This window comes from Molossus molossus, unplaced genomic scaffold (assembly GCF_014108415.1).
Source record: "Molossus molossus isolate mMolMol1 unplaced genomic scaffold, mMolMol1.p scaffold_m16_p_1, whole genome shotgun sequence".
Classification (NCBI taxonomy): domain Eukaryota; kingdom Metazoa; phylum Chordata; class Mammalia; order Chiroptera; family Molossidae; genus Molossus; species Molossus molossus.
Genome location: NW_023425344.1, coordinates 228,390,919 through 228,415,032, shown reverse-complemented (window position 1 = coordinate 228,415,032; position 24,114 = coordinate 228,390,919). Strand labels below are relative to the sequence as shown.

At 37.2% G+C, this 24,114-nt stretch overlaps 1 protein-coding gene across 1 annotated transcript in view; it reads right to left on the bottom strand.

Annotated features, from left to right (window-relative positions):
- The window catches only part of TTLL5 (tubulin tyrosine ligase like 5), a 289,229-nt gene that overhangs the window by 194,553 nt on the left and 70,562 nt on the right, over nucleotides 1–24,114 (bottom strand). Inside the window, exons 16-20 of the mRNA XM_036262547.1 lie at nucleotides 22,946–22,987; nucleotides 14,294–14,407; nucleotides 13,940–14,031; nucleotides 10,998–11,060; nucleotides 6,257–6,295 (exon numbers count right to left, since the gene is read on the bottom strand). Of these exons, the coding sequence (XP_036118440.1) occupies nucleotides 6,257–6,295; nucleotides 10,998–11,060; nucleotides 13,940–14,031; nucleotides 14,294–14,407; nucleotides 22,946–22,987 (350 nt within the window). The remainder of the gene's footprint in view (nucleotides 1–6,256; nucleotides 6,296–10,997; nucleotides 11,061–13,939; nucleotides 14,032–14,293; nucleotides 14,408–22,945; nucleotides 22,988–24,114) is intronic.

Sequence of the window (24,114 nt, the reverse complement as noted above, 5' to 3'; positions counted from 1 at the left end):
GGTCCAAACCAGACAAGGACCGGGCAAAGTACAGGGCAGCAGACATAACCAGGTAACCCAAGAAAGGGCGTTCTTGGTCACTGGGCCAGAAAAGAAGTATCCATGTTAGTGTCTGAAAGCAGGCAGCTCTGAATCTGCCTCTTGAACTCTCTAGAAATCAAAGTGTATTCCCTTTGAGGTCAAACAATCATCCTCGTTCTTCTGGACGTTTTCAGCCTCTGAGCTGTGTCTTTTGGTCTTTTTAGGACTTATAGGGATTTCTGGGTGGATGAACAGAACAGTAAATCTTTTGGAGGCCTTCTCTTTAGAGCAGAAAATTGAGCCAAGAACAGGGAAGGTCCTGGTAACAGGGGCAGAAATAGGAAGCAAATTAATAAACTTTAAAAATAGTTCAAACTCGGGGGTGGGGGGAGGAGAAACATCTGTAACAAAAATGAATTAATAAAAAAAAAGTTCCAACTTAGCTTATGACAGTCCCAACAACTGAACGCTGCCCCACCCTCCCTCATACACACACACACACACACACACAGTTGTGAAAATGGATTTTTAGCCAATTAAATAATGAAGAAAAGAAAACTGATATTTTAAAATAATAACTATGTGCTCCTAGAAAGCCAGAATAGACTGATACATCCTAACTAGTACATGGGATGGGGTAGGAAATGCTGGGGAAAACGTGAATCTGACAAACAGGAGGGCAAAGGACATGGGCCAGTGATGCCTATCAGACTGCACTGTGAACAGCTGACACATAATTACTTTCAAATTAATAAATAGTTGAATTCCCTGTAAATAAGTTTAATACCTTTTAGCTACATCCACTTCATTTTATTTTAGCAGCAATTTATTATGAAAATATTTAAATGAACAGAAAAGTGCAAAAAGTGCATGGTGAGCCCTGGCCGGTTTGGCTCAGCGGTTGGAGCATCGGCCTGCGGTACAGAGAGACCCGGGTTCGGTTCCCGCTAAGGGCACGTGCCTCGGTTGCAGTTTGTCCCCAGCCCTGGTTGGTTGTGCGGGTGGCAGCCACTCGATATGTCCCTTCACATCGATGTTTCTCTCTCTCTCTCTTCCTCTCTCTCCCTCCCACTCTATCTGAACAAAAAATGGAAAAATGTCCTCGGGTGAGGATAAGGAAAAAAAAAAAAAAAGTGCATGGTGAATATGCATTCACCTATTGCCTAGTTTCTACTATGAATATTTTACTGTATTTGTTTCATCACATGCATGTCCAATCTCCCATTCTTATCCAAAAATCCATTTAATTTTTAAAGAATTTCAAAGTTGGACCCAGACTTCAGTGCACTTCACTCCTAAGTACTTCAATATGCATATCATTATCTAGAGTTCAGTATTTGTTTTGTGTTTTGGGTTTGTTTTGTTTTTGGTGATCTGAAAACTACACACAATGAAATATCCAAATATTAAATTTCCATTTGATGAGTTTTGACAAATGCCTGCAGCCATATAACCCAAACTCTAACATTACTATCCCCTCAGAAAGTACTCACACCCTTCCCAGTTAACCCCTTTCTCACACACCCAAAGAAAACTACTGCTCTCAATTTTTTCATCACCTATTTAGTATGAAGTCTTTTGTGTAAATCTTTCATACAGCGTTTTTGTGATTCATCCGTATATCAGTGTTGATCCCTTTTTATTGCTGAGGATTAGTCCATTGCAAGAATAATTCCCAGTTCACCTACTCTCCTGGTGTTAGACACCTAGGTTGTTTCCACTTTTGGAATATTATGAATGAAGCTGCTGTAAATGTATTTGTACAAGTCACTTTGTGGTGATGTTTTTCATGTCTCCTGGGTAAAGATCCCCAAGTTGAATTTTCTAGGTTTTCTCACAAACTGCCAGACTAAAGTGCTGGTACCAGTTCACACTGCCAACAACAGCTCCTAAGAGTTCCGTTAGCTCCACATCCTCACCATCTGATGTTGTCAGTCATTTCCCGGCCCAGCTTGATTGAAATATAATTCACACATAAAATTGTAAGATATTTAAAATGTACAATATGATGATTTGATATAATTTTATCCATTCTGCTAGATGTTTACTGGTATTTCATTACTTACTTCATAATTCTTATAACTAATGTTGTTAAGCGCTATTTTCATGAGCATACGGGCTATTCACATATATTCCTTTTGATGGTTAGCCTAGTCATTTTCTTAACAGTATCTTAAAATAAACAAAAATTTTGAATTTTGAGAAAACTGAGCTTATCACTTTTTCCTTTTTATTGCTTTCTGTGTCATGTCTAAAAACATTTGCCAAACCCAAAGCACAGATATTTTCCTCAAGAAGTTTTATAGTAATAGCTTTTATGTTTATGTCTATGAATCATCTCTAATTTTTGAGGGAGACAGAGGTTGAGTTTCATTTTTTAAAATACTGATATCCAGTTCCAGCCCCGTTTGTTAACATTTCCTCTCCCCATCGGATTATGTTGAGCCTTTTGTTAAAGTCAAATGACCATATAAATATGAGTCTATTTCTGGGCTCTTTATCTAGTCCAGTGATCAATTTCCCACAGTTTTGATTACTGTAGCATTACAGAATTTCTATAAATTAGGTACTTTAAATTTTTTCCAAGATTATCTTGGATAGTCTAAGTCCTTTGCATTTCCATATAAATAAATAAAAAATCAGTTGGTAAATTTCTACAAAAAATCTACTAGACTAATAATTGGGATTGCACTGGATCTTTAGATCAATTTAGAGAGAATGGATATTTACAATATTATGTCTTCTAATCCATGAACATGACATATCTCTCCACTTATTTAGATCACTTTAAATCTCTTTCAGTAATATTTAGTAGCTTTTACTGTGTAGGTATTAAACATATTTTGTTAAATTTATCTCTAAGAATTTTATATTTTCGAATGCTATTATAAATAAAATTTTAAATTTTACTTTCCAATTATTTATTGTTAGTATATATTTTAACTCATCTTTATTGTTGAAAATATTACAGATGGCCCCCCTCTTTTCCCCGACTGACCTGCTAGTATATTTTTAACAATGTTTTAGTATCCCAAGATCTTGCTAAATATAATTGTATGCTTTTGTATTTTGTAGATATCTTGGGATTTTCTACTAACCTGATGTCATTAAAAAATACAGACACTTAACTTCCTCCTTTCCATAATATATGCCTTTTATTTCTTTATTTATTTGTTTTATTGTACTGCTTAGGACCTCTGGTACAAAGGGAATACATGTGGTGAGAGCAGACATCTTACCAATAGCTAATCATAGGGAGGAAGTCTTAAATATTTCACCATTCAGTATGATGTTAGAAATAGGTTTTTCATAGAAGGACTTTATCAGATTGAAAAAGTTCCCGTCTATTCCTGATTTGCTGAGTTTTTTTCACAAATGTGTTAGATTTCATCAGATGCTTTTCTCTTTTTTTTTTTTTTGCAGCTAATAAAATGATCTGCTATTTTTCCTTTATTTAATATGATGAATTATACCGACTAACTTTTTAAAACCTTTAAATTTTATTTTATCGATTTTTAGAGAGAGAAGGAAGAGAGAGAGAGAGAGAAACATCAATTTGTTGTTCCACTCACTTATGCCCGCATTGGTTGACTCTTGTATGTGCCCTGACTGGGGAACCGAACATTCAAACCTGACACATTGAGAAGATGCTCCAACCTACTGAGCTATCCTAGCCAGGGATTGACTAATTTGTCAAATCAAAGTCAAATCAACCTTACATTACTGGGAAAAACCTCATTTTAGTCATATGTAGTAACCTTTTTATATACTGGTGGATTCTATTTGCTAATATTCTTTTTTTTTAATCCTCACCCGAGGACATTGTTCCATTTTTTTGTTCAGGTAGAGTGGGAGGGAGAGAGAGGAAGAGAGAGAGAGAGAAAGAGAAACATCGATGTGAAAGAAACACATCGAGTGACTGCCACCCGCACGACCGACCAGGGCCAGGGACAAACTGTAACTGAGGTACATGCCCTTAGCGGGAACCGAACCCGGGTCTCTCCGGACCGCAGGCTGACGCTCTAATCGCTGAGCCAAACCAGCCAGAGCTGCTAATATTCTTAAGAAATTCTTTATCTATGTTCATGAAGACATTGGCCTGTGATTTTCTTTTCTCTGTAACGTCTTTGTCAGATTTTGGTGTCATAGTTATGTGAGCATCTTAAAATAAACAGAAATGTCCCTTCCTGGATTTTTGAAAGAGTTTGTGTAAGACTGGTATTCTTCCTTAAATGCTTCAAAGAGTTTACCAGTGAAACTACTGGGCCTAGAGTTTTTCTTGTAGAAAGGTTTTTTTAATTATAAATTCAATATTTTGAATAGGTATAAGATTATTTTAAAAATTTGGGGGTGGGGGCTTATATCAGTTTTGCTAAGTGTTCCCTCCCCACAAGGAATTCAGATATTTCATCTAAGTCATCAAAGTAGTGGAATAACGTTATTATTAATGTTTCCTTAATATCATTTTTATGTCTGTAAAACCTATAGTGATATCCCTCTTTCCTATCTCATATTGGTATTTAGTGTTCTCTGTTTTTTTCTATATCAGTTTACATAAGAGTTTATCAATTCTGCTATCTTATGAATGAACAATTTCAGATTTTATTAATTTTATTTATTGCTTGTTTTTATTTATTTGATATCTTCCTTTTATTATTTCTTTTCTTCTACTTACCTAGGGTTACTTTTCTTTCTAGTTTCATAAAATAGATATTAGATCAGTGATTTAGTCTTCTGTTAATATAAGCATTTGAAGATATAAATTTCCCCTGAAACACTTTTAGCTGCATCCCACACATTTTAATGTTCTATTTTTATTATCCTTCAGTTCAAATATTTTCTAATTTCTTTCATGATTTCTTCTTTCACCCATAAATTATTTAGAAATCTGTTAATTCTTAAATATTTGGAGATTTTCTATTGTCACTGATCTCTAATTCCACTGTGGTCATGGAACATAACGATTTTAACCCGATTACATATATTATAACTTGTTTCATGCTACAGCATACGGTCTGCCATGCCACCTTCCATTTGCTTCTGCTTCTATACCAGCAAAACCCTCCACTGATGGCCATACAAAATGAGTGGCAAAAAAATGAACAAAGGACAGAACTCATTGATCTTTAAATATTCTTGTTGTTTAAGATTTTATCTTTTCTTTTTTTTTAAATTTCCAAATTGACAGCATATACTCTAGGAAGCATATTCTTTAACTAAAAACTGGAAAAAGCTTATAAACTAAGTGTGGCCTTCATTTGAAAACAAGCTACAATCTTGATTTTTCTGTTTTCCTTTAATTAAATGGCAATAATTAGTTTTCCTCTTTTAATATATATTTTTTCTTTATTGATTTTAGAGAGGAAGGAAGGGAGAGGGAGAGAGAGAAACATCGATGAGAGAGAACATTGATTGGCTGCCTCCTGCATGCTCCCCACTGGGGATCAGGCCCACAACCTGGACATGTGCTCTGGAAGTTGAACTGGTGACCTCTTGGTGCATAGGTCAATGCTCAATCACTGAGCCACACAGGCCGGGCTAGTTTTCCTTTTTTAAAGAAAAATAAGGTTTATGCTTCAAAGGACTTGAATGAGAAACCAAGTTTACCTTCATTCTTAAGTGTAGAACAAAAAGCTAGATACAGAATGTTTCTTATTATTCTCATTTTGCTCTTAAAAGAGATCTAAAACAAAAGGGATGTATGTAACGTTTCAAACCAGAGGGTGTGAGTTTAGGTTGAAGAGCTTTTGTTGTGTTTGGAGTCTTCAGCTGGATAAAGGCATCCCAGCCCTTCCTCTACGCCTTTCTCTCCTCTGCCAAAATGAACAGCCACAGGTATTTTGCATACTTTCAGTTCCATGGCAAATTAGAAGCAGTACTACTCAGTCCCATAGGGTGCCGAGCTGCATGCCCCAGGTACGTCAAGGGCAAAACATAACCTCTTATTTGTGTCTAACATGAGTAGTCTTGTAGTACTTTGGTCTCTCTTACATAGCCCAGTAAAGATACTATTATCATCAGTTGAAATGATATACCTGTCGTTATAAATAAGTGCATAAATCCCATACTTTTGTGAAAAGTTGCCACAGAATAGCATTTCAACAGAAAATATTTTGATGTTACCACTCAAGCTGAGCCAAACGGAAAATGAGTATATGAAGTATCATGCTTGGTCTGTGCATGATCACATATTACGCACGTGGAAAAAATTGCTCAACTTTTAAAAATCAGTTACCGTGTTCTTCCTGTCAATAAGCTTCTTCTTGGGTTTCCCCTGCAGAAGTAGAAAGGACAAGGTGGTTAGAGCACTAATCGGATATTCCCTCCTGAGTACACACACACACACACACACACACACACACTCCTGAAACATGTATTGCAGAGATTCAACATGGAGAATTATGCCAGGGAAGGCATCTTGAGGAAGAAGCAGAGAGATGAATTGAGAACATGATCAGAAAAGAACAGAGTACCCTGAACATGAAGGAGGATCAATAAAATACAAAAAGGATAGAACAAATAAATTCTAGAGAAAATCGTAACAACTACTTGCGTGTATATATCTAGTCACAAATCAAGTCACATTATTCTTCATGACAATCACGTGAAGAAGGTTATCATTAGCCCCATTTATAAAAAGACTATTTTGTGACATACCCAAGGTCAGAACTTAATAGGTTTAAATTAAAATAGGTTGAACCCAGGCTTAGGTCTCACAGTCCAGTGCTCTTTGTACCTGTACAGAATTGTATTAGAAGAAACCAATCTCAATTCTCAAAGAGCTGCTCGAGGGAAGGGATTTTCCACAAGTGATGCTTGTTCTCCATCACTTTTGGTCTCTAACCAAAGGAAGTGAATGCCATTCATGTTTAAATTGGCTTTTGTTTTCCTTTTAAAACATTTTCTTCTCATTCAATTTCCTTTCACCTAACATTCTAATTTCCTCAGTTTTACTAGTACTCATTTGTAAATGTGTATATTTAGTTCAGTACAGTTTCATCACTGTGCAAGTTCACGTACCCAGCACCAGACCAGACACTGAACAATTCCATCACCATAAGGATCCATATTGCCCTTTCATGACAACACACCTCTTTTTTTTTAAATCCTCACCCGTGGATATTTTTCTATTTATCTTCAGATAGAGTGGGAGGGAGAGAGAGAGAAAGGAGAGAGAGAGAGAGAAACATCTACGTGAGAGAGACTCATTAAGTGGCTGCTTCCCACACAACCCCGACCAGGGCCGGGGCCGAACCACAACCAAGGTACATGCCCTTGGCTGAACTGAACCCACGACTCACTGGTCCACAGGCTGACCCTCAACCGCTGAGCCAAATCGGCCAGGGCACAACACACCTCTTACCTAACCCCAGGGTCCCTTTAATCTGTTCTCCATTCTAAAATTTTATCATTTCAAAATGTTACCTAAATGGAATCACACAACATGTAACCTTTTTTTTTAAGAGACAGATGCCATCAATATCAAGATTTTCTATCTACAGAAAATCAAGTGAAAAGTTTGTCTTCACCAAAATGTTTTGTCTTTCTCTTCCCGTGTCTTCCATTCATGCTAATGTCCTGATATTGCTGCATTGTCATGAGAGTCTCAAGATGATTTTAACTGTTCCATCAGATAATATTTTTTCCACCGATTTGCAATCATGGCTTCACATTACCATCACCTAGGCAGCTTTTTGGAAAGACTAATACTTCAGTCTGGGGGTTGGGCCAGGGGATAAATATAGTTTACAAGATCCCCAGGTGTTATTAATATGACAGGGTTAAAAGAACTGCCATACCGTAAAAAAGTGTGTAAGATACTATTTGCCAGGATGGGGTAGGTAGGTGAGGGAGGACTAGAGGAGGGCAGAAAGGTAGATAAAACTAACCTAAAAAGAAATTATTAGAGAATTAGTTTGAAAGTACTTCTGACAATAATAGAATGGAATCTGCAAGAGGAAAAACAATTTGGATTGAAGAGAACAGACTTAGAAGATGTTAGGGCTTACAATAAATACAATTTCAATTTTTCAATGCGTGTTTTTGTGTGTGAGCCTACAATGTGGTAGATTCTTGATACCGACGAAGATAAACATAACCCTAACAAAGTACTTACTCTAAAAAGTCAATGTATAAAGTAGACAGACTAGTTAAATTACCAGGCAATTATAATATAAAATGCAAATCTAAATCAGACTGAGCGATGAAAAGGGCTGGGAAAACTCCTCCTAGTTTGGCTAAGAGGATGAAGGACATAGCTAGAAAAGAACTTAGGGATGGAGTGAAGGTCATTCTACAGGACAGGAAGTATACAAGGATGAGAGGGAACGAAAGAGCAAGTAGACATGGTCTGGCTACGGGTTGTGTGGAGAAGTAGAGAGTAGGCTAAAGGTAGTCAAGAGTAGATCATGAGGGCCTTTCCTTGCTAAAAAGGGAAATTCAGGGTTTTTTTAATCCAAGTTTTTAGTATGCAGAAGTGTTAACTGGGGCCTGAAGAAGGAATTCAAGGAGTGGATGGAAAAAATATTAATCTTCTTAACTGAAATTTAGCCTTTCCTTCATATACATCCTCAGTAGTATTAGCGTGATTTCATTACCAAAAGAAATAACTTTTTTTTTTCATATTACTTTAGAGTTGTTAACAGGTATCTCAAAATATTCCCAACAGTTATTATATTTTTGAAATTATGGTGGTTATTAGACTCACTGTTAGATCTTGCTAGTGAATGTGCTAATAAAAAAAAACAAACACATATATTATTATATCTCAAATGTTTTAGTTTTTACTCCTAGGAGAATGTTTCCTCCTCTGGCTTTTGTGGAGCTCTGCCTTCCTTCTCCCTCACGGGCAGCCCAGGGACAGAAAGACCTAGCCACCAGCACGGAGTCTGAGCCAGCTAGAAACAGACAGTGTAGCCCGTGAGGAGATGGAGGCAACCTGCCTGTGCTAAGCAAACAGCCCATTACTAATAAATATGACTGGAAATCAAAGAGCACCAAGTATTTGAGGAAATATAACAGTATAAACTAGAAAGAACGACAAACAGAACTAATCCAGGCAAATTAAATATAAAAAAAAAAAACAGAAAGAAACATTAAACACACTAATTAAGAAAGTCAAAGAGATGTAAAGATATTACATCCATAAACTACAAAAACTAGTCAGAAAACAAAAATAGTTCTTTAAAATCATACTTGCCAAAATAAAAACATAAATTGAGCAACCCTCTTCTGTTCTGGCCTTAAATAACACAATAGATAAGACTGAAGTTTTTAAAGTTTAGATTTATTTAGAGTTTTAGGAGACTAAGTTCAATAAGTTTCCCAGAATTTAAAGCTAAGAGACAATGAGATCAAAAACAGGAGAAAAAAAGAAAGAACTAGTGTGGTGAAGGTTGGGAGCTGGGGAGCTAGGAGGAGGGGGTGAGGGGGGGAAGGAGGGACATCTGTAATACTTTCAACAACAAAGAAAGATTTAAAAAATGAATAATAAAGAACATGGAGGACATAGCAAAAGACCCAAAATTCATCTAACAGAAGTTTCACAAGGGGAGGAAAGACAGGATGAGGGGTGTATTTCCTACAGTTGAATGACTTAAATCTTCAGACTGAAAGCATTCATCCACTACAAAACCAAAGTAAGAAAAAGAACACACCAGACACATCTTGGTAAAACATATGAACTCTAAAGGTAAGAGAGCCTCATAAAAAAAAATGAGCTTCTCTGTCTTCTAGATAAATCTGAAGTTCTCTTTCATTAGAAGCTGCACAGCATAATTAGTTAATCAATGGTAATAACCACAAATTTACAGAGACATTACAAATCCCATGTAGTTCCTGATAACAGATCATGAAACTACAAGAAACGGCTAAATCTGGGTATCTATTTTAAGAATCCTGCAAAAAGGGGCACATACCCTGAATCTAATATAGATTTCTCTAAATAACTAAGGTACCTTATTTTGAAAGTCAATTACTGAATTGTACTGTAATGCAGCTAAGTCTCAGGGGCAGCAAAAGTATGTGGGACTAAGCAGTCTCTGATTGCTGTGCTATTTGAATTCCAATGTCTGTTTTCCATCATTTCCCCCTATTTTCCCTTGCATTGAGGTTATCAGTTGTCATTTCTTACAATTCTCAGTGTATTTATTTTGTGAATTACCTCCCCTCCACCTTTTCTAATCTGATCATTTTAATCTCTTCTAGTCTGGAAAAACAGATGATCATGCCTGCTAAAATTGTGTCTCAAGTAAAAAGGCAATGAATAAGGGCCTTCCTTTAAAAAGAATACAGTTTAGGGCATCTGTTAAGATTATGTAAAGATCTTTATGGTTTAACTTTTAAAATTAAAAGATCTTTAAAATTAATAGATCTTTATGCTTTAATCCCATCTTATATTTGTTTTATATTCCAAGCACCAAGCAAAGTGGTAGACACTTGGTTAATACTCAAATACATTAATAAAAAGGCATATTTGCTAGTAGAGAGACACATATTACCCACTCTATATAAAGGCATTTCAATTAGTTTAACATTCCTTTTTTTAAAATCCTCACCTGAGGACATTTTCCAATTGCTTTTCAGATAGAGTGGGAGGGAGGGAGGGAGGGAGAGAGAAACACTGACTGGTCACCTCCTGCACAATCCCGACCAGGGCCAGAGATCAAACCAAAACTGAAGTACAAACCCTTGACCAAAATCAAACCCGCAACTCTCTCGTCTGTGGGCTGATGCTCTAATTGCTGAGCCAAACTGGCCAGGGCAGTTTAACATTCTTAGACTTTGGAAATGTTACAAAGTGCTGAGAGTGAATGAATTCTAGGAAAACGAATTATGATGTTGTGTTTTCTGCAAGGCCCTTTCCATCAAAGATTTTACATGAAGACATTTATAAAGATTTTTTCCTTCATCTGCACATACTGTTTCCTAATTTTGTGATCTAGTCCACCAAATTTCTAAGAATAGCAAATCCCCACCTGTCCTGGAAGAGCCGTGTTGCCAGCATATAGTTCATAGATGTCTTGTGTTCAAGGTAGGACCTGAAAGACAAGGAAAGAAACTGGTTATTTCTCAAGCTTGTTGAAGACAGAAAATACAGAAATAAAACCGTGAATCAAGCACAGAAATGACATGTTACTAATACTCTGTTTCTATAGTGGCAAAGGAGGAGGCAGTTGCTCAAATTAAAATGATAAAATACTAGAGTAGCAGAAAATATAACAAAAAGAAAAGGGGACTTAATTTAGAAAATAAGAAATAAAAGCAAGATTTCTTGGATTACTAAAGGTGATATACCGAATTCAGAAGATAAAAATGAAAACAGGACAACCACGAAAAATCATATCTAGCTGGGGGAAAAGTTCAAACAAAGTTGGGAATGGGGGATGCAAAAACATGAAAATGTGGACAGAAGATTGTTTCAATCAAGATAGTTCTCAAGAGCTTTTGATGGCTCCTTGATGCCTATTGCTGGAGGCATATACTTTCTCTTCCAAGCTTTTAAAAGTTGGATAATCTATACCACCAATTAATTCACTTTGTCCACACGGATCCCCAACATGGACCCTGCCGTATAGCCAGACAGTCTGCTTACAATCCTCTCACACCACACCTCCCCCAGATCCTTCTGCCTCTGTCTGGATACCATTCATAATCTATTTTTCAAGAAGCAGCTCAAGTCCACTCTGCTGCATGAATCCCTCCTGATATGACAGTCCAAGTCTACAGAGGTACCCTGGCCGTTAGTGTATATCTGATGGACTGTCATATAGTGCCCCACAGAGGAAAATGTTTCTTCTCAGAAAGCAGCATGATGAAGCAGGAAAAAAGTAGAATCTGGACTCAGAATCCCTAAAGCAAGTCCCACAATGTGAGATCATGAACAGTCATATTACTTTACTGAGCCTTGGTTTCCTTATCATTAAATGAGAATAACAATGATGTGTTTAAGTGTAGTTACATAGAGCTACATAAATCTGAGCTGTTCTTATTACACGTATACATAATTTCTCCATAATCATACTGTTAATTCTCAAAGAGCAAGGATCCTATATAATATTTGTTTTATACTCCAAAGCACCAAGCAAAGTGCCAGACATTTGGTTAATACTCAATAAATGTGAATTAGTAAAAATTTGGACAACTGGACTTCACTGAAATGTAAAACTTCTGTTCTTTCAAAGCCACTGTCACAAAAGAGAAAAAGCCAGTCACATACTTGAAGAAAATATTCACAATATAAATATCTGAGAAAGGACTTGTATCAAAAAAGCCCTTTATGACACAATAATAAAAACATAAAAATTCTAAATTTAAAATGCAAAAATAATATACACAAATAAATAGCCAATAGCACATGAATGCTCAATATCATACTCCACAGAAGAGTCAGTTAAAACCATATACTACTACCAGAATGCCCCAAATGACGAGTTGACCAAAACAAGTGTTGACAAGAATGGGGAGCAACTAGAACTCTCATACATTTTATACTGGTGAAATGTACAATGGTACTACTAACCATCCTTTGTCCATCGTATGACCCACCTATTCCATTCCTATGTATTTATCTAAGAGAAAATATAACCACATGAGTACTTGTACATGAATGTTCACAGCAGATTTCTCTATAATAGCCCCAAACGGGACACAACCCAAGTACTCCACAACAGCTAAAGAAAGAAACAAAGTGTGGTATATTCATATACTGAAACGGTACATAACAATAATAAGGAATGAACTCAAACTTTAAACAAAACATAGATAAATCTAAAAAATATGGCACCAAACAAAAGAATCCTGACACCAAAGAATGCATACTGTATGATTCAATTTATATAAAATTCTAGAAAAACTAGTGTGACATAAAGCAGATCAGCAGATGCCTGAGACTTGTGGTAATAAGGGGGACTGACAATTAAGGGGGGAAGAGGGGACTTCTGGAGGTGACAGAAATGTTCTATATCTTGATTATGGTGATGGCAGTGGTCAAATCAGTGTTTATATTTGTTAAAACTCATCATAGAACTGTACACTTAAAATGGATGCATTTTATTTTAGGTAAACCAGATCTCGATGACTGAAACAATTTTTTTTCAAATCAAGGTAATGATAAACATAAAATTTAGAGTGTCCAACACTGAGTTGAGGGGCTAGTTAGGAAAGAGGCAAGAGATTTAAAAAAAAAGAAAGAAAGAAATGAGGAGCCCTGGTCGATTTGGCTCAGCAGTAGAGCGACAGCCCACAGACCAAAAAGAGTTGTGGGTTCGACTCCGGTCAAGGGCATGTGCCTCAGTTGCAGTTCGGTCCCCAGCCCGGGTCAGGGTCGAGTGGGAGGCAACCAATCAATGTGTCTCTCTCACATCAATGTTTCTCTCTCTCTCTCTCTCTACTCTCCCTCTCACTCCGTCTGAGAATAAATGAAAAATATTCTCTGGTGAGGATTTAAAAAAAAAAAAAATGAGGAGTAATGCATAGGTGGATTAAATGTTCCAGTTCTTGTGTTGAGTAATAGTCACACTCTTTTTTTTTTTTTTTTTTTAATCCTCACCCGAGGACATTTTTCCATCTTTTGTACAGATAGAGTGGGAGGGAGAGAGAGGAAGAGAGAGAGAGAGAGAAACATCGACGTGAAAGGGACACATCGAGTGGCTGCCACCCGCACGACCAACCAGAGCCGGGGACAAACTGCAACCGAAGTACGTGCCCTTAGCGGGAACCAAACTCGAGTCTCTCAGGACCACAGGCCGACGCTCTAACCGCTGAGCCAAACTGGCCAGGGCATAGTCACACTCTTATAAATAAATAAACAAACAAAATAAGAAAGGCACCACGTAGGAAACAATAACGACACTGTGTTACAATTAATCCAATCGTATGACCTAAGGTATAGATTTAAAAAAAAGGGTAGTCACCTCACCCATATATTTCCCATGTTTCTGATGTAGGGAATATGCGAATAAATCCACCTCTCCGATCATTCTCTTCCTTCACCCTCCGTAAAACTTTGATCTACATGGAGGAAGAGAAAATAAAATGAGTACCTATTTTGAAAACTGGAATCCATGTGGTTACAGGACAGAAGAGAGTTAGGACCCAAGGATATGAAAGAAGCATGAGGGAAAAATTAATTACACCTAAGATGCTGTTTTCTAAGAAGAAATTTCCCCCATCTTGAATCTTGTATTTGTTGGTCATGAATATTATGAATAACTCGCTAATTTTCACCGAACCCTATGTTAACCCACACAAGCCTGAAGTGGAGTCATCTTACCTCCTCCATTGACAGACCAAGCACAGAACCACCTAACTTTCCAGGCACCTTCTCCCGGGCTGAGCCCACAAGGTTTTTCATCTCTGCGTCACTGGCAGACAGTGGACGGGAACGCTAAAAAGAAGGAAAAACAAAAACAAAGAAATCATTTTCATTATCTTTCTTCATTTCCCTCTATTCAGTCCCTTGACATCATTATCTCCTCAAATATGTGTAAGCTTGAATCCAAAGCCCAATTTCTGTAATTAATCTCTTAGCTTGAAACCCTGGGAAATAGATGAAAGCCAGTACACTCAAAGGCAAGAAGAGAAAACAGAAGAGTAGGAACATACTAAGGGTTGAGAGAAACAAGAAGTAAACAAAGAAAGATGTCCATGTCTGTCTAAGCTAGTCCTCCTAATCTTGGATCAGAATATATTTCATATTTTCAAGAATAACTGTACTCTTTCAGCATGGGGAAGGAGAATTAGAACTGAGACATAAGACAGAAACTTAGGAGCAATCTATACAAGGGCATAGATGAAAAAGTCGGGCTGCAGAATGTTTTAGAACTTGAGGGGGGAAATACTGAGATGGGAGTCATCAGTGACATGTAAAAGAGCAGTGACCGAAAGACTACAACTTGAGACGTGCTCAGACTGCGGGACTTGAAGAGATTGAATCAAGGACACGTGCCCTGGCATTCCACAGACAAATGTGCCATGCTCACCACGGATCCCCCAAAATGATCCGTGCTACTTCCCCTTCTGAGTGATCATCAGGAAGGTCATCTGAGAACAAAAGTTTTAAGTGACTTTGATGTTATGAGAACAGGAAAATATAAAGGTAACATAGAAAGTCAGATGGTATAAAGCATGAGAACAGACTATTATTGAAACAGATGAAGTGACTGATAAAATAACACGAATCTGCCAAGTAGGAAAAATATTAAATAATTGAAGAAATGAGGGTGTAAATTGACTTTCTAAATTCCTAGAAGTAACTTTGACCAGAAAGAAAAGGCCCCATTGTCAGAAGCAATTACTACATTTATTCTTCTCTTTGTGTAGATTATCCATGAAAAGGCATTTTGGTAACTAACTTTTGACCTTTTTAGCAATATTCACTGTTACAGACTAAAAGTTTATGTCCCCTGGAATTCACATGTTGAATCCCTGACCTACAATGTGATAGTATTTAGAGGAGGGGATTTTGGGAAGGTAATTAGGGTTAGATGAGGTCAGGAGGGGGAGGTTCTGGTCTGATGGAATTAGTGCCCTTAGGAGACACCAGAGTGCTTTCTCGCTCCTCCTTCCCCAAGCACACACAAGGCAGAGGTCATGTGAGCACAAAGTGGGACGGTGGCCACCTAAAGGCCAAGAAAAGAGACCTCAGAATAAAACCTACCTTGCCAGCACCTTGATCTTACACTTCCCAGCCTCCAGAGCTGTGTGAAATCAATTTCTGTGCTTTAAGCCACCTAGTCTGGTTCTTTTGTTATAGCAGCCCAAACTAATACATCCCTGTATACAAATAACCATGAATGGTTTTACCTTTGGACACAAGGGAGACCAGTATATACGAATCTTCAAAGCTAGCACAGGAGTTATAAAAAATAGATTTTCTGATAGGTAACTCCATGATGAGATATCTATATAAGAAAAACCATGAAATTAGCAGACACAAGCAACATGTGAAGGCAGGAACTTTATCTGTTTAGGTTTGCCTGTGGCATTTTCAGCATCCAGTACAGTACTCAGCACAAAGCAGATGTCAATAAATATTTGTTGAACAAATAAATAAACAATTGAATGTGCTGACACACGGATCAATCATGGTTAGAATAAAACCTTTGCAAAAGATTTCTGGGGAAAAATTCCCTTCCAGTCTCTGGGAATACATTAAATAGTACATGTTAGGATGAATCAAGGGGAAAGTTTAAAGATTTAGAAAGGGAATTAATATAAATAATACAATCATTAGAAAACATCTTTAAAGTGTGAATGCTTATTTAGTGAATAATTTGGAAAAGCCAAAATATGAATGGATGCTTTGAGGACTTTTCTCATTTTCACACACTATTTGCTAAAAATACTCATCTACTTCACATGTAACAGCATGACTCTGATCAGAAAGCCACAGGCAGTAACTCCTCCTAACTCAAGTCACTGCCCCATCTCACACTATTTAAGAGTACCTGGAATTGCCCTGGCCAGTTTGGCTCAGCAGTTAGAGCGTTGGCCTGCAGTCCAGAGAGACCCGGGTTCGGTTACCGCTAAGGACACGTAGCTCGGTTGCAGTTTGTCCCCAGCCCTGGTTGGGTCGTGCGGGTGGGATATGTCCCTTTCATGTCAATGTTCCTCTCACTCTCTCCCTCCCACTCTTTCTGAACAAAAAATGGAAAAATGTCCTCGGGTGAGGACAAAAAAAAGAACTTTTTAAGAGTACCTGAAATTACATAAGAAGAGAATATGAAGTAAGCACACATTCAAATGATGTAATGAAGGTTAAGAATTTTATTTTTATCTCATTTTTTTTCTTTATTGATTTTAGAGAGAAAGGGAGAGGGAAAGAGAGAAAAGGAGAGGGAGAGAGAGAGAGAAACATCGATGAGAGAGAACATCAGTTGGCCACCTCCTACATGCCCCCCACTGGGGATCGGGCCCACAACCTGGGCATATGCCCTGACCAGGAATCAAACCAGCGACCTCGACCCATGGGTCAACGTTCAACCAATGAGCCACACCAGCTGGGCAAGATTAAGAATTTTAGAATAGAAAGAATGTTTATTTAAAAGTATTAATAACTAAAATCTGTATTAAAACATTAATAATAAAAATATTTTTAAAATAGTTATTACTTAGAACAGTTTTATGAAACACAGGGTCATATTTTAAGAATACAGATTAAACCACTATTGAATAACATTTAATTTTTTTTCCTTTATTGATTTTAGAGAGAGAGGAAGTAAAAGGGAGAGAGAGAGAGAAACATCAGTGAGAGAGAACATCAAATAGCCGCCTCCTATATGCCACCCACTGGGGATTTGGCCCACAACCTGGGCCTGTGCCCTGACTGGGAATCGAACTGGTGATCTGCTGCTGCATGGGTCGATGCTCAAACACTGAGCCACACCAGCTGGACCTGAAGAACATCTAATGAGCACCTCCTATTTTTTGTTGTTGTTGTTGTTTTGTCTTTTTGTTTGTTGTTCATTTTTTTATGGTCTTTTTTTTTTTTATTAGTGGTTTTTTTAATGTTTTATTTGTTGTTCATTTTTCTTTTTATATTTTTATCTTTTATTTGTGTTTCTAAAACCTTATTTTTTTTAAATAACTTTAAAAAAAATTATTTATGGATTTTTAAAGAGAGAGAGGAAGGGGGAGGGAGGAAGAAAGAGAGTGAGAGAGAAACACCAATATTGTTATTCCACTTACTTATGCATTCATTGGCTGATTCTTTAAGTGCCCTGACCAGGGATGGAACCCGCAACCATGGCATATTGGGACAACTGTCTAACCAACTGACCTACCCGTCCAGGGCTCTGGGACCTAATTTTTACCTTTGTGGAACAGCTTCATGATGGAATTATATTCCTGGCTTCTGGAGATTGGGAATATAATGATGCTGCAACTTTTCTCTATTAATCTAAGCCTGTTCCTATCAACAATGAATTAGATCCCAAAACTCTCACCCTTCTCTGCCAGTCGCTTTCAAGGAGCTGTCTCCCATACACGTTCAAAACCACTCTTCTGCTACTCCCAGCTCCTAACTGTAACTCTAGCTACTGTGGGCATTTTTGTGGGCTCTTTGGGTGGGGCCCGTGGAAATGCAGGCAGGTGCTCCTGGCTGGGGCATTTGGGAGGTTTGAAAGAGGAAGGGGCTAACGGTGCTTGTTAAATGAACTCCCCAATTATTAACTCCCATAGAGCTGACAGCTTTACTCTTTCATTGTCATAAATATCACCAGGCTGCAAAGAAAATGTCAATGCTACTCCAAAAAAAAAGGATGGCCAGAAATGCCTTTAAATCTTTTCACCTATTTATTTCCATCTAAACTGTTAAAAAGCATTAGAGCCCTGACCGGTTTTTCTCAGTGGTCAGCCCACAGACCAAAGAGCTGTGGGTTCGCTTCCCAGCTCCAGTCAGGTCGTGTGTCAGGCAACCAATTGATGTGTCTCTCACATTGATATTTTTCTCTCTCTTCCTTCCTTCCTCCCACTCTACCTAAAATTCAATGGAAAAAATATCCTTAAGTGAGGAAATAAATAAATAAATAAATAAATAAATAAATAAATAAATAAATGGCTTAGAGAAAGAGAGATGTGAAAAGTTGTAACTGCTAAAGTCTAGGTATCTCAAATGTCTCTCTAAAAATCCACCCAGGTTTCCAGTGTCTTTGGGGAAGCTACTAGAAAATATCAGAATAGAAATCAAAAGTACTTTGCCTTCAGCTTTCCAATAATTTGAGATTAGAGAGAATTTTCTGAATCAGCATACTATCTTCTGGTGGTTTATAGAGAAATGTATTTATACATAAACAACAACTCATTACTCTCCTAGATCATTTGTTGAATCCTACTAATATTTGTTAGTAAAATGAATGACTAAGGATGTGACCTAAATTACAGACTCAGGTGGGAGAAGAGACACTAAGACAATGGAGAGCGGAGGAAGAACAGGAAAGGGGTTGGGAGGAGAGGGAGGAAGAGATGCTGGTAAGTGCCAAGGAGACATACCTAGAGATTATAAGTAAGAGAAAAAAGGAAATGACCAATCAGAAAGGCCGTAAGTTTCTGTCAAAAACAAGAGCAAAACAGACCAAATGCAAGCCATTCTGTAGTTTTAACTTTGGGCATATCAGCTCAGCTACATTCCCTGGGTGGTAGGTACAATAAATCCACCTATTCCAATGGATTGACTGAATGCAATTAGGAAATAAAGCACTCTGAACTGAAAGAGAACCACTGTCTCTGGCTATATGACACATGATTTAAACTACTGAGTGCTCAGATAGACTTTAAACTGGGAAATACTGTCTTGGTAAGAACTCTGCCAATACAACATGTATCAAAGATATTAAATTATCACTAGTACAACTTATGATTCTGAATGTACCCAGAGAAGAAACCTTTACACCTAACCCTCATTGCTCGGGAAGAACTGATTCAGAATGTGAAATTATTAAGACAAAGAACCACCTGTCTCCACTAAAAGCAGTAAGAAACAGATATTAAATTAGAAAAAAAGTGATTCTCAGCCTAAAAAAGCTGGCAAGTACCACCAGCAATGAATGAGAAGAACTGGACAAAACATAGAATATGAAAAAAGGTGAGGCATTTTAAAAGGTATCACAACTGAAGGACAAAAGTAAAATCTGTTTGACAGAGAACATAGGCAAAGAATAAAAATGTCCTGATGCTGATTTTCAAGTTTGGAATTCTGTGTTAACAACAAATGGAGTAGGAATAGCTCAGTTTATCTGTGATGTGTCTTGCCATCTAGAAAATAAAAGTGTAAAAGCAAAATGATTTAATTCTATCAAATTAAGGAAAATGAACTAAAAGGACCAAATATGAATAAATCTAGGGCGAAACAGACAAAAAAATGGCTAGAGAAGGTTTAAATGTAATAACCAGAAGTATATTTTGAAATCAGGAGGAAAAAAGAAAGAAAGTAAGTAAGCATATTTGTGTCACAGTGAAAAGGAGATATGCAACATCTGGAAACTGGGAATAAATGTGCGTCAGCAGGTCTGAGAGACATGCACCGTCTCATTAAGGGAACTGGCTTTAAAAACAAACAAACTAACAAAAACTTACCAAAACCACTTACAAGTATGTTTAAAAAATCCTGAAGAACTGAGGAGGTACCAGAGGGTTATAAAAAAACAGGTGAGGTACCAATCTTCAAAAATGTGGTAAGTATGTTCCTGGTGATCACCACCTGGTAAGTCTAACTTGAATCCCAAGTAAAATAATGGAACAAACATTAAAAGAAAAAATCCATAAACATTTAGTTTAATGGGCTCATGAAATATGGAAGCATGGAGACTGTTTTATGTTAAAACATGCTTTAAAATTTTGATTTTTAGGACAAAATTACCAAAAAGGGAAGACAGCAAATAGAGTTAATTAATGCCTTTGGATTTTACAGAAGCATTTGTAAAAATTTCGCTGAATTTTTACTCAAAATTATGTTTCCAATCAGCGCTTAATGTCATGATACAATCAATAAAATATACCCACAAAAACTAAAAACAGTTAAAAGACATAACTGTAGGATATGATAAATAGCAGTGAATCAAGTTAGGAAGTGATTTCCAAAATGGGTTGTGAGCATTATTTAGAATCTTCATTAATTTCTGGGAGGATGGATAAATAAATAAATAATAAAATAATGTATTTGCATTTGTAGATAACAGCAAATGTGAAAAACATAACTACAGATAAATGAATATCAGAAAAACACCAGATATTATGGAATGGGTTAACGAAAATCAATAGATTCAAAAGTGTGAAAGGGTCTACATCTTCTGAGGGTAAATTATGTGTCCACAGCTATCCTAAATATTTTACCTGTATTTTATCATTTCTTTCTCACCATAACTCCATGTATGTATTATTAGTTTCACTTGACAGATGTGGGAAGTGAGCCTGAGACTTAAGGGAGCTTGTCCAAGATCTGACAGTTAAGTTATTAGCAGAGCAAATTTGAACCCAGGTCTGACTCTAGAGTCTATGTTCTTTCCATAAAACCAAGCCTGCATTGGAACACTGAAAAGTAAGTTCTGGTGAGTGGAAAATCTGAACCACAGAATTCAAAGGAAGGAAGAAATGTAGAAAGAGATAATGGATTAAAAAATAGACAACCAATATAGGCAAAGAACTCTGACTTCACAATCTGACAGCAGTAGAAAAAGAGAACTTGACAGTCTAAATGGCCAGAGCAGAGACTTTTTTCTTTTTTACTGAGTTCTGACTAAACTACTGTGGAGGTGAGAGTGTCTCATTAACAGAAAGACAGTGACAAAGTAGAACATTGGAAAGAAAAATAAGAGGCAAAGAATTCAACATGTATAAAGCTGGCTGAATAAACCGCAAAGGCTGTATGTCACGTTAGCAGTGTTGAGAGACGTAACGACTAGAGAGAGGCCTTGCTCATCCACAGGCTACCGCAACCTATGGCACTCTCAGCAATGGAGCAGATGTACTAGAGTTAAAAAGGGTAAAGAGAAAAAGGTTAGAATTGCATATCAGAGATATTTCTTTGGAGGCAAATTCAGAAGGCCATAAAACAGTACTTATTTTTTTTCTTTATTGATTTTAGAGAGAAGAAGTGAGAGGGTGAGAGAGACAGAAACATCGAGGAGAGAGAACATCGACTGGCTGCCTCTTGCACGCCCCCCAGTGGAAATTGGGCCCACAACCTGCGCATGTGTCCTGACCAGGAATCAGCGACCTCTTGGTACAGGGGCTGATGTTCAACCAGTAAGCCACACCAGCTGAAGTGAAACAGTACTTTTAATGTTCTCCTTAATAGATTAAATAGATTAATTTAAGAGATATTTAGAATGTAAGCTCTCTGAAGTCAACAGCCTTGGATTTGGGGGAGAGAGGTTGTTTGTCATAAAAAGCAGCTAGAACACTTAAGTACTTGTTAGATATATATAAAACACTAAATATTACAGAGTTTAGAATTCTACCAACTAAACATCAAAAGGCATATTACAGAACTACATTACCCAGTTATCAAATACTAGACAACCAGTAAGTTTTTTTTTTCATTTCTTGGATACATATAAACCTTGTAAATCACTATATCAAAAACAGTAGCTAAGAAAGTTACAATTCAAGCTTCTGAGCTAGCCAGAAATTGCATGAGAGAGTACAAATATCAAAATTAATATACTGGAGCTTGCTGGCTAATGACTGCCAGTGGTGCACTCATGTATGAACATCTACATCCCTCATGTCAAAGCATCGAACAGCAGGAGCAGAACCCTCGCTGCTACCCTATCACTTCAAAAAGATGCTTTAAAAAACCTTCATGGAAGAAACTGACAGTTCTTCTCAAGTACTGCCAACAAGAACAATAAGAGCGTGGCTGCTGATCACTAAGAGATAGAGATAAAATATTTGTCTTTGGTTTAAAGGGAGCATCGGAGACATTGATTATGGCAAGAGTTCCTAAGGGTCATAAAACTGAAAATCACTACATATAAAAAATGTCATCTGTTAAGAATCTCCAATACAGCCCAATACCCAGTGTGAAAACGTTTCCAGTATTTATCTACTGACAACAGTATTTTTCCTAAGATGTCTGAACAAAAGAAAGGTTATTTGTGAACTATGACATTTCCTTTCTGGAATCGTTTGGTTGAAACAAAAGCTATGCCTCTGAACACTGCTCATCACTTAAACCCGACTGCCTCCATCACAGCATAATCACTATTGGAAAACAGGGTTCGTACAACCCTGCAGCCTCTGCGCTCAGGTCCTACAGCCAAAGACCTCCGTGCATTCATTTTCACATATTCTAGTGTATGTTATTAAACTGTTCAAAAAGCAGGTGCAAAAAATATGTACTATGAAAGAGTAAAGCTAAAAGGCTTTCCATTTGGCAAATGGAAATAAAAATTTGAATGAAGTCTCCAAATGATCCAGAACTTACCTGCTTAGCGTTTGATGAATGAAACTGTGCAGATACTGGACGCTACAAAAGACAGAAAAATGGAATAAAGCCTTATCTTCTCCTAACGTGCCTATATTTTCTAACTCCTAACCTATGATATAAAAAACAAAAAGATTATCTCCATGCAAAAATCAAAAAGGAAGAGACCTACACTTTGTGCTTGAAAAATGAGAGCATTTATTACTTTTCATGGTTCTTTCTCTTACAGTATACCTATTTCAGTTTTGTCTTCTCACCACGAGGTCACCATCCTACTGTCAAGTCCTGAAGAATTTGAAGTTAACTAGTCCTCCTGATAAATGTGTTTCACACAGTGTGCAAAAAAACCCTACTCTCTAGTTTCTTTAGCCTTTACAAAAAGTCCTGTGGGCTGCTTATGGATGAAGTCATGCCATTATCTCCAGGTAGGAAAACAAATGGTGATAAATTCTCTATGATTTGCAGAGTCACCAATAGAAGCTGACAGATAAGCTAAGAAAAGGGATCAATTCATCCAAGATTGACATACAGCTACCCCTAGAGTGAAACTTGGCAGAAACTCTGGTAAAGCTATACAGAAATATTCACAATACTTTATACAAAATCCTGTGGCTCTTGCCACAGACACTGCAGAAAATAATTTGCAAAAGGTGACTGCTTAAATGTAGTTTCCCTGGTACACCTAGGTTAATCCTCTACTTTTCCTTATTAAAAATTAAAGAAAACCCTTTGATCTGTGATGATGTACTGATCAAGTACAACTCTGTTATCTGGTTTTACTTCTAATCCAAGATAATACCCCTTAAATACAGCACACCCTGTTCCACATCACAACACTCGCTAGAGCAGGAGGTCTCAGGTAGGCAGCCCACAGACCGAATCCAGTGCAAAGGCATATTCTGTTTGGTCTGCAAAGTTGTTGTGTTTTTTTTTAAATGAACTAGTTGCCAATATTTTAAAATAAGATTTCTGATTCCTCTTGACAGCAGGAAAATCTGATGACACTTGGCACACATTCATAGATGGCAATGATCAGCTAGAGCACATAGCAAAACAGGTGCCCCTTTTATGGGAGGCACACAGTCCCCAGTTTCCTGCAGTGACATCAGTCTTACCTGACCCTATTTCCTCATTTCCACTGTCTGCCTATAGCCCCTCTAGGCATTTGA